Raw genomic sequence first — 11,974 nt, forward strand, 5'->3', positions numbered from 1 at the left:
CCTGTGGGTCTATTTATTTATTAAAGGGAGATAATCCTTAAGTCCTGTGAAAATTGGACATGCAGCAATAGAAAATCTAGTTATCAGAAGGGTCTTTATAAATAGATCACTTAGTCACACCATTCACATTGCAGTCCGTCTCCACAATGTACACTTCAATTCTCCCAGCAGGCTTAATGCAAATTGTGCTTTTGGGATTACATAGGTTAACAGACAGCATTGGCATGATCTGTCCCCAATAACTGCTTAGTACTGCTCTATATATAGAGTATATGCACACGCACAGAATGTAGAATTAGCAGATCTTCTGTATATAGATTGGATAATTTGGCTAGCTCCATCCACTCGTCAGGATTTTGTGGTGGCTTTATAGGAGACTAATGTACGTTGTGTGGTTTGTGTCACTCCCCTTCCTAGGACAGGTCTTGATTATAAACTGTTGTGAGGTTTCAGGTTCTCATGCCTTTCATGCTCCTTTAACATCACATTGCATTCCTTCCCTTTTGTGGATTATCGCTCAGTGTTTCTTTTCCATTTGTTGTTTCTGTCAGGCATCAGAGTGGAATCTCTTTCCTTGGTTAAAACGTTGACACTGGCTGCTTTTATTCCATGACTTATGTTCTTAAAAAACGACTTCTCTGACCTTCTGGTCTTCCCTTTTATCAGTCCCATAGCACAGGTTGTTTCAGGTTGAATGAGGTTCTTTCCGTTTTAAATAGTTAATGAATGCAATATTTATTGTGACGTCTACCTTTATTTTTACGATAAACATAACATAAAAGAAAAAGTAAATCAAATACTCAGCTTCCAATATGTTCAAGTAACAGTCAATTTCCAGGACCCCTCTTTCACACGAAAGATGGAAAAACAATAGGCACCTTTCTTCATCAAGATCCAGTCATGCCAGTTTTATACTCAGAGAACAAAGGGTCTTAGAATCAACTTACATATAAGGGTATAAACATATTTTCAGACTCGCTATTGGTACATTACTGATAAGAAAGACTATATTCTCACATGTGCAGAAGCATCCGAGACACTGCCCTGGCATAATATGTGAAGATGTCTCGGCCCAGCCTTTGATCAGAGAAGTATTTTACAATACACACAGAAAAGTATGAATACAACAAAAATAGAGCTCAGTGGCCATTTTGATTGACCTGTTACATTGATAGACCTGTTACATTGTCAAGTTATTTGATTCGGCCATGTCCTTTTCTCCTCAACATATAGCACTCCTTGCAAACAAGACATTAACCTGTCAGACTATCCCCTAATAATCAAACCTTTAAGCAATGACTGAAAACCCAGCTCTTCAATAGACATTTATCAAAGCTTTAAGCTTGTCACATTTTTATCTCCTGACATTTGTTTTATAGCACTTTATATAGAACAAACATAGGAACAAAACCTATAAATAGAATGTGCACAATACTGTGCACACAAAAAACTGATCCCTTAGTATAAGTGATCCTGTGCAATGACATCACTAAAATCCACATCTGTCATAATAATTTCACATTTTGGAACTCAACCCTTCTACATGACCAAACTTTTATCAAGAGAAAAACAAATACGTCTTTCCTAATTGTCCTGTACTTCAGTTTATGGACTTTTCATATTTAACACAAACATATTGGGACATATAGATTTAATTCCATAAAGAGATTTAATGTCCAAGTACTACTCAGACACACTCTGCGCTGTTGCAAAGTCTCATTATCTGATTGGTTCCCTAGCATGATAGTAAACTTGCTATTACTGTCATATCTACATTTCTTAAATGTCATCTTAGCAGCTAAAGATTAAATAGAATACCCCTTCGATATTTTTTATATATTTATTAATATATACCAAATGAACAAGTTACATTACATTAAACATATGAAAATAAAAATGTGCAGACCGTAAATAGACAACAGGCCTGAAGTATTGTAGAATGTCCAAACAGATCTAGTTTTAATAACTCAAGTGTTACATAACTTGCTCTGCAGACTCTCCTCCAGTCCATGCTTTCAATATTAGCTGTCTCATCTTCCAATCAACATCTGCAGAACCCACGTCCAGTCCCCTTTCCTATGGTTATCTCCCACCATCATACAACCACATACTAGAAGTAGAGATGCTCACTGCCCCCCTTGAGGCGGTTTTGGTTTTGGATCTGGATTAGCTTCGTGTTTTGGTTTTGGTAAAACCACCCTTGTGTGTTTTGGTTTTGGATTTTTTAGGAAAAATCCTAAAATATGCTAAAATCACATAAATGGGGGTCTGCCCTCCCTCCCACCCTCTTGTTATTTTGGATATTAAAAAGGAATCAAAAACTCGCCAGATCCGACGATGTCACAATGACGTTTTGCCTCGTTTTCGATTCCGAGGGCGCGCGAGAGTACCAAGCACCCTAAGTTCGGGTGTGTTCGGTTCTCGAGGAACTGAGCCTGAGCATCTCTAGCTAGAAGCTGTACAATACACCCATCTAGAAAGTACTAGCTGTTAAAAGGCACCTTTCATATACACAGGCCCTTGCTGTCTTCATATATTATAATTTATTTTTCCTTGGTGAATTTTCTTGCAAAAATCATCTCCCACCCTCAGGACAAGTGCACCGTTTCTCAGCTGTGAATTCTTTGATGAATAACAAGCTTTGAGCTATCATTAAAACATTTTCCACATACAGAACAAGAGTATGGTTTCTCTCCTGTGTGAATTCTCTGATGTACAATTAGATGTGATGTACTTACAAAACGTTTATCACATACAGAGCAGGAATATGGTTTTTCTCCCGTGTGACTCCGCTGATGTTTAATAAGATTTGAACTACAGATAAAACATTTCCCACATTGTGAGCAGGAATATGGTTTCTCTCCTGTGTGAATTCTCCGATGCTTAACAAGGTCTGATTTACTGTTACAACATTTCCCACACTCTGAACAAGAATATGGTTTCTTTCCAGTATGAATTCTCTTATGAATAGCAAGATTTGTGCTACTGATAAAATATTTCCCACATTCTGAACATAAATATTTTTTCTCTCCAGTGTGACTTCTCTGATGTCTAACAAGCTCTGAGTTACTGATAAAACTTTTCCCACATTCACCACAAGAATACGGTTTTTCTCCTGTGTGAATCCTGTGATGTCTAACAAGTTCACAGTTCCATTTAAAACACTTCCCACATTCAGAGCATAAAAACGGTTTATCTTTTGTCTGATATTTCTGGTCAGTTTTTCTGTGCTTATTACAAGAAGGTGCATATTCTGCATGTTCTGTAGGTGCAAAAATGTCAGTGTCTGTGAGATTTCCCTCCTCACATGAGACTGATTCCTCCTTATCATGAGCACATGTATAATGTGTATGATCTTTTAGTGTAAACATGTTCGTGCCAGAGAGATTTTTTTCTTTACATGAAACTGATTCTTCCTTAATAAGAGTATGATCTGTGGGTGAATAAATATCAGTGTCTGTGATATTTCCTTCTTCACACAAGACTGATTCTTCTTTGATATGAGTAGATGTATATTGTGTTATATCTGGGGGTGTATAAATGTCGCTGTGGGTGGGCTTTTCTTTCGCACATGAAAATGATTCCTCCTTAATATGAGTACATATATACGGTACCTGATATGAGGATGTAAAGTGTGGGAGAAGCCCTTTTTTATGTGAAGCTAATTTGTCCGTAACATTCTCCAGACAGTTTATTATTTTTCTGTCCTTTGTGGATGAGTATTTTTCAGTCTGTATATTTATTACAACACTGTGATCGTCATTCATACAATCTGTTGAAGAAGTAGGTGTTTGGGATCCACGAGATATTTTTGTATTCTCAGTGAGATCTGTTGGAGAGAAATACATTGAGGTTAGATGACATAAACAATAGGGTAATAAGAGGAGGAGAAAAGGCTTCTGTGTGTCATTCCTGAACAGGACAACTTGTAGTCTGTGGTTGCACTGGCTGCCAATGCTACAAGCTGAGGGAGAAGGATATTACAGGTCAAGGACTATTAACCTATCGCACACATAGACACTTAATAAAAAAGGTTAATTAAAGCTTTTAAATATCTTATATGTTTGCCTTAATATTATCTGTTTATTGAAGCCTTTATTGTATAAAAGTTATATGAATTTTACCCAGATGTAGTCATTAATATTTCTTTCATACCATACACTCCTATTATATGTAGGCATTAACAGTGGTATTAAGACAGCACCGATGCAGTACACACTAATTTCCCATAGAATACTTAAAAAGGTTAAGTGAAAATTTCAATTTAAAATCAGAATACAAAAAATAAAGAAATGGACAATTTCTTGTGCACTGTACCCTCCTAATTATCCTGTATAAGGAGGTGGCACCATATGTGATTTCCATGTGTGATTACACTAATCAGTATCTATTGCACAAGTGTTACAAGCATTACCACTGACAGATAACCACAGAACTGTGTTTTTGGAACGATTTCGCACCAGACACTATACATTTGTTCTCTCAGTTTAATCATACTTGCCAACTCTCCCTGAATGTCAGGGAGACTCCCTGAAATAGGGGTGATCTCCCTCACTCCCTGAAGAGTCTGGCATTCTCCCTGATGCTGAGCCAGTACAAGACATGGTTGGCTTCGCCATCTGTGGCATGACACAGTTCAGAAATTGTGTCCCTTCAGTCTAGAGATTCATTAGCTGCTTTTCTATAACGCATAGTTGCCTTCTCTCCCGGAATGTCCGGGAGACTCCCGCATTTCTGGGAGATCTCCCGGGCTCCTGGGAGAGCAGGGCAACCTCCTGGTTTTGGTAACCTGCAATAGATAAGTGGCGGGGGGGTCGGCTTAATGACACAAATATTGCATCATATTAGCCCCGCCCCCCGCTGTGATTGGTCAAAATTGTGACAATCGTTTAGGGGGTGGGGCCAAAACGACGCAATTAATCAAGCCCTGCCCCCGCACACCCACCTCCCCCGGGATCTCCCTGAAGCCAACTAGGAAAAGTTGCCAACGTAAGTATAATCCATGTGCGTTTATATTTATGGCACTAATTGTGATCAGAAAATCCACCAATACTCTGACTACAGACTCTTTTTTTCCCCTAAATCAGTCTTATAAAACAAATTTACACTTATTGAGTGGATGAATAGCTTTATACATGAGTTGCTTTTCACTATATTAAAATAATATCATTTATTAAATATATCAATGAACCACTTTCTTTCACATTTCTTGATTTTTTTTTTTAATTCTAATATTAAAATTAATTCTCACTTAACCTTTTTAAGTATTTTATAGGAAATTAATGCATACTGCCGTGGTGTTGTCTTAATTGTGTATGTGTTGCCAAGGCTGGCTTTCTCTTTACACTGGCTGACAGGTAGTATTTCTTTCCCTTACATATTACTTGTCATTATTTGGCTGTTTATGTTATTAAAGGAACGAGATTAGAAGGAGCATCTAGGTATATCATATTTTGCATTAACATCTGTATATTTACACAGCACAATTTGATTTTCACCAAGGTTCTTTTTTTACATAGATATTAATAATGTGGAATTAGGGATATCCACGTACCCTTTGGCAGCCCAGCTGTGTTATAAAACACATATATAAGGGGAGCACAGTTCTTTTTGGCAGGACAACAGACAATGTCTGGTGTACATCAGATTCTATCCCAGAGATTGGCTGTATTGTGTATGTATCAATCTGGGCCCTGTGTTGCTGTTTTTATATGTTTGGGAGAATATTAATGATTCAGAAAAGTGCTATAGAACTGGTGTTTAATCCCATTTACATTCATAACATATTTGCCTGGGTGTGAAAATATTTGCCACATCCATGGTATCGGGACGAGCATAAGGTAGCCCGATAAGCACTGACTTGGTAAGAGGGGTCATTACTGGTTAACACTGAACAGTTGGTGAGGGCAGATAACACTACATAGCCAGCTAGAAGTTATTAGTGGACGAATCCCCAGCCTCAATGGCAGGTAAGTGCCGAGTGAGGGTTATGGTAATGTGTGACCGGAAGTCTCCTAACCATTCCTATCTATGTACAAATATAACAACACATACAGCCCAGCAAGGTCCTCTCTTTGTCAGTGCAACTCCCATTATCCTCACACTGTACATGTGTCACAAGTTATTTATCCACAATATTAGGACATCTCCCATATACACATATGGGACCGTGATTAAAGATCCTCTTACCTAGTGATATGAGTGAATGGTTCTCCACCATCCTATCCTTGTACAAACCAACCTCTCCAGTCAGCAGCTGAATGATCTTGTTGGTGAGTTCTAGAATCCTCTGGTCATTGTTTCTCTCATGTATCAGTGAGTGAAGTGGAGGCTGCACAGTGATGGAGTTCCGGATCCTGCTCCATCCTTTCGACACAGGGAAACGGCTGCTGGGTGTCATGCGCTCACCAGATGTCTTCTTCACTAGTGTGTAATCCTGTGTATTGATAATAAAATAAACATTACTTTATAGAGTTTAATTTAACTCCAATAATAACACCAGGCAGCCCACTTGATATTAATGAGATACAAGCGATGTCACTGACACTCCCTGAGTCCCTCACCTCTCCAGTCAGCAGGTAGATGATCTCCAACGTAAGATTTAATATCTTCTCAGTCATGTGACTCCTATATTTGTACATCCTCAGGGAGTCCAGAAGATACTCTTTACAAGACCTCACTTTCACATAACATCCCAGCTTGATCTAGAAATAGGAAAAAAAATGTATAACTAAAAAATGTAATTTGAATGTAATAAAAGGGGAAGAAAAAGGATTCAAGCTTAAAACTTACTTAAAACAATTATGCAAGAAGAAATAAGAACCACTTCTCTGAGATGAGAAACCCGAGACCCAAGGCCGGATAAGGACACTAGGGATCTATAATGTTAGATCGCAATTCATAGAGGAGTTGCGATTCAGAGAATCCAAATGGTGCATGAAACTGGTAAAAATATTCTTCGGATATCATCCAGGTGCTCCGGTTTTCTCCCACACACCAAAGGCATACTAGTAGTTTAATTGGCTGGTATTAAAATTGACCTTAGTCTCTCTTGGTGTGTGTATGTTAGGGAATTTATACTGTAAGCACCAGTGGGGCAGGGACTGATGTGAGTGCTGAATTATTGGCGCTAACATAGCGGATGATGGTGATGATGAGAGCAATTTCACGCAAGAAATGGGATATCGGGAATTATGTCCGAAAATGAATCAGGCCCAGAATGTGCATAAAGATAAATGAACAGGGTGAAGTGAATGAACAGAATGATCATAATGAAGGTGTAGGAATGAATAGGACAATTATACAGAATGTATATGGACAAATGAGATGATAATGTAGGTGTAGGAATGAATGGGGTGGTAATACAGAAGGTGTAGTTGGTATAAAAGTGAGGTGGGAGACTTAAGTGAGCTCTGTGTTCATCAGGGAGTCTTAATTTAAAGAGCAAGCAAACTTGCATTGACAGAGCATGTTCACTCGCTGGGCAACACACAATTCATTCTTGACCCCAATATGTCACAAGGGGTCTCAAAGTACAGATATCACTTGGCTATGCCAGCCAACAATAAATTGAACAAATGCAACCAAGTCCCCCTCATACCCACATGTTAAAGTTAGCCACCGCAGCCATATGTCAACTCCCAGCATGATGTATTGAAAAAGATACATATATTTAATGTGCATAACTGAGGTCATGAGAGGCTTAATGTCCCAGCACTGTGCTCCAAGTGTAGGACTGTGCAAATATGTTTAAAAATGTGCAAATTAATAATGTCAATATGCATGCAGACAAGACAATAAACAGATGGTTAGTGATACACCTGTTAAAACAAAGACTAGAAGAAAATAAAAATAACACATTTATTCTAAAATGCAGGATAAAAATGGATACATATTGTTAGGCTGCTGGCCCTGACCCCCAACCCACAGAATTAGATGACGGAGATCTTCGCCTATAGCAGCCGCCTTTCCCTTAGAGCTTGACGCGCTCACCGGTACTCGGATGCCTCCAGGACTTAGCTCCAAGTGTAGTGTGGGTTGGTAATGCAGGACCACAGCGGCGGGCCAGGAGGCTGGTAGAAAGCAGCGGGTAGTCAAAACGATAGCCAAGGTCAAGGGTCACAGGCAAGCAGGATAATCGATAAACACGCCAGAAGTCGGGGTCACAGTCACGGTAGCAAGGTCCAAGGTACAGGCAAGAAAGGTCAGGGTCACGAGCAAAAACAGGCAGAGTCCAATAATCCAAGCAGGGGGTCATACACAGGGAATCAACAGAATATCAGAGGACAGGACTAGGGAGCAGGAGCAGGTCAGCAAGACTGGAACAGAGAAGCTATAACCGGCAGTGAGGCTGCAGACCTCACTGCCCTAAATACTCCAGACAGCCAATCAGAGCCTAGCTCTGATATTACACACAGGTCCCAACTAGTTAGTTAACCTTAATAGCCTCCAGGCTATTAACTAACTTTGCGCACGCGCCCGGCTGTCCCCTGTTGCCGGGACGCGGCGCTACAGTGCAGGGCGTCCGACCGTTGCCTTATCACATATTTGCATATTGTCATTTCTAATGTGCTAATCTGCCCAATTTAGCTATTTAGGACCTATCATATTTCTCTTATTTTTCCAACACGCTATAAGCAATCGATTATCATCATTTGTTTATATAGCGCCAACATATTCCGTAGCGCTTTACAATTGGGGACAAACACAGTAAACTAATAAACAAACTGGGTAAAATAGACAAAGAGGTTAGAAGGCCCTGCTCACAAGCTTACAATCCATCTGTGTTTAGCGCTGGTTATTCGCTTTATTTATTTTATTTGGGCAAGTTAGGATCACCTTGCCATTGTACCTAGTCGCTTCATAGATACCATTATTCGGTTAGTGCACAGTTCTTTTTTGTTTTTATGTTTAAAAATGTGCTTTAATGTATTTTATAAAATAATCTGAGCTACACGATTCCTTAATTATATAGAAAACTCAATTACATATATATTAATGAGAGACTAACATGTATTATTGGATAAGTATAAGCATTTCCATAAACTCTGGTCTCCTTGGCTGCATACTGAATTTGGGAGACACTTAGCATGGGACATTGTAAGCCCAGATATGCAAGTCTGGATTTAATGCACTGACACTGTGCCTATTAGAAGATATATTTTTTTGTGATTGTTATATAGATGTATTTTGTTTGTCAAACCTTATCTGTTAAGTAGCAAATGGAAATGGACAATATAGGTCTATATTTTTTTTATTTAATAATATTGGTACATTTTTGTAGCATATATTACTAAAGCTTTTCATTTATTTTATACACCCTTTTTTGTGTTCTCCCTAATTATTTGTTGGATGTTAACAAAAATGTATTTATACTAGATATTAAGTGTATACTGCTGTATACACATGTGATGCAAGCTTGCACTATGCTCAACATACCAAAATACACAAATATTTAACTGAACGAAAATAATATAGGAGGTGAATAGGATAGAAGTACAGAAGGTGTAAGACAATTAAATATTTCATAAAATAGAAGGTGTATGAATGAATGAGATGATAATATATTAATCAGGGGCTAGATGGGCTGGGGGGCAGGGGGACATATGCCCCCAAGACCGATTCCATAGTGGGCTACCTGGGGCTGGGTCACCTGCATATTTCCTGAGCAAGCTCTGCACTGGTGGTGCTCCAATCCCGCAGCTGAATCAACTTTAGAAGACGGTCCTGGTGCTTGCTGGACGTTCTTGGGTGCCCTGAAGCCTTCTTCACAACTATTGAACCTCTTTCCTTGAAGTTCTTGATGATCCGATAATTGGTTGATTTAGGTGCAATCTTACTAGCAGCAATATCCTTGCCTGTGAAGCCCTTTTTGTGCAAAGCAATGATGACTGCACGTGTTTCCTTGCGGATAACCATAGTTAACAGAGGAAGAACAATGATTTCAAGCACCACCCTCTTTTTAAAGCTTCCAGGCTGTTATTCTAACTCAATCAGCATGACAGAGTGATCTCCAGCCTTGTCCTCGTCAACGCTGTCACCTGTGTTCACGAGAGAATCACTGTCCTGATGACAGCTGGTCCTTTTGTGGCAGGGCTGAAATGCAATGGAAATGTTGTTTTGGGGATAAAGTTCATTGTCATGGCAAAGAGGGACTTTGAAATTAATTGCAATTCATCTGATCACTCTTCATGACATTCTGGAGTATATGAAAATTGCCATCATAAAAACTGAGGCAGAAGATTTTGTGAATATAATATTTGTGTCATTCTCAAAACTTTTGGCCATGACTGTAGGAGGTGTATGAATGAATGGGATGATAATATACGAGGTGTGGGAATGATTGGGATGACAATAATGGAGGCGTTGGAACGATTGGGATGATAATATAGGAGGTGTAGGAATGAATGGGATGATAATATAGGAGGTGTAGGAATGAATGGGATGATAATATAGGAGGTGCGGGAATGGATGGGATGATAATATAGAAGGTGCGGGAATGGATGGGATGATAATATAGAAGATGCGGGAATGGATGGGATGATAACATAGGAGGTGTGGGATGATAATTTAGGAGGTATAGGAATGAATGGAATGATAATATAGGAGGTGTGGGAATGGATGGGATGATAACATAGGAGGTGTGGGAATGAATGGGATGATAATATAGGAGGTGTGGGATGATAATTTAGGAGGTATAGGAATGAATGGGATGATAATATAGGAGGTGTGGGAATGGATGGGATGATAACATAGGAGGTATAGGAATGAATGGGATGATAATATAGGAGGTGTGGGAATGGATGGGATGATAACATAGGAGGTATAGGAATGAATGGGATGATAATATAGGAGGTGTGGGATGATAATTTAGGAGGTGTAGGAATGAATGGGATGATAACATAGGAGGTTTGGGAATGAATGGGATGATAATATAGGAGAAGTGGGAATGAATGGGATGATAATATAGGAGGGGTATGACAGTGAATGGGGGAATGACATAAACTGTGTCTGGAATATAATGTGAGGAATGGAGGCAGAAGAAACAGATGGGGACTGACAGAGAATTGCAACATAAAACATATATTGATATAGGGATTCAGCCAGTTCCCACAACCCCTTATAATATCTCTGGATACTCATTACCACTCATTAATATTAATAAGATGAACACACCAGCACTCACCTGTAACACTTTCCCCCTCACTCACACACTGACCTGAAGTCACTGACTGCTCTATTACTTCCGGTGTCACTGGGACAGCTCTGGTAGATTGAGTAAAGATGGAAGTAGCAACTACTTATGACTGCACCACGCCTCTTTTCTCTTATTGGACAGTGCACCCGTTTGATACCATGGCAACAAGATTATATCAGTACTGTAGTATTTATTAGACAAAAAAAATACCCAACTGTCTTCATTATCCGGGACAGCGGCTGCCATTTTTCTGTAGACGTGAAATATCTACTGTCCTCTTATTATACAGTCCTCATCATTATCTCGTTTATTTTAGTTGTTGAACTAAATGTGAATATATTTTATACGTCAGAGAATACAGCGCTCACACTGGGTAAGACATCACAAAGTACTATTAAAGCAACAATGTACAAAGCACAATGTTGAAAAGTGGCGGCCATTTTCCTGTGGTCCCATAATAGAAAGTGTTCTCTTCGTAGCTGATACATGACTACAACTCCCAGAAACTCCTGCGGTATACCTGAACTGATTAATGTGTTTAAATATTGTCCATGATGTGACATGTATTATACTATTGGTGTGATTGAATGTGTTCTTTAGCCGAGTTAGGTCAGGCATTGCTTATTATATATACACTAGACATTCCGTGCAAAAATTATATATAATTGTGCAGTGCAAGATCATTAATATACAAGAGCGGACAAAGTAATTTTAGAGGTCGTTACTTGCTGTTTGTATTAATTAAGAAAACGAAAAAAGTTAGACTGGTGGACAGTG

The 11,974-nt window shown here is 39.0% G+C and overlaps 1 protein-coding gene across 1 annotated transcript; it reads right to left on the bottom strand.

The window, feature by feature from the left end:
• Positions 1 to 808: 808 nt before the first annotated feature.
• On the bottom strand, positions 809 to 11,301 carry LOC142159893 (uncharacterized). Its single transcript, XM_075214748.1, has 4 exons — positions 11,186 to 11,301; positions 6,564 to 6,704; positions 6,190 to 6,436; positions 809 to 3,829 (listed from the first exon to the last, which is right to left on the bottom strand). The coding sequence occupies exons 2-4, from the start codon at positions 6,639 to 6,641 to the stop codon at positions 2,610 to 2,612; spliced, it is 1,545 nt and encodes a 514-aa protein (XP_075070849.1). The 5' UTR covers positions 6,642 to 6,704; positions 11,186 to 11,301; the 3' UTR covers positions 809 to 2,609.
• Positions 11,302 to 11,974: the final 673 nt, after the last annotated feature.

Source organism: Mixophyes fleayi, chromosome 6 (assembly GCF_038048845.1).
Source record: "Mixophyes fleayi isolate aMixFle1 chromosome 6, aMixFle1.hap1, whole genome shotgun sequence".
NCBI lineage: Eukaryota > Metazoa > Chordata > Amphibia > Anura > Limnodynastidae > Mixophyes > Mixophyes fleayi.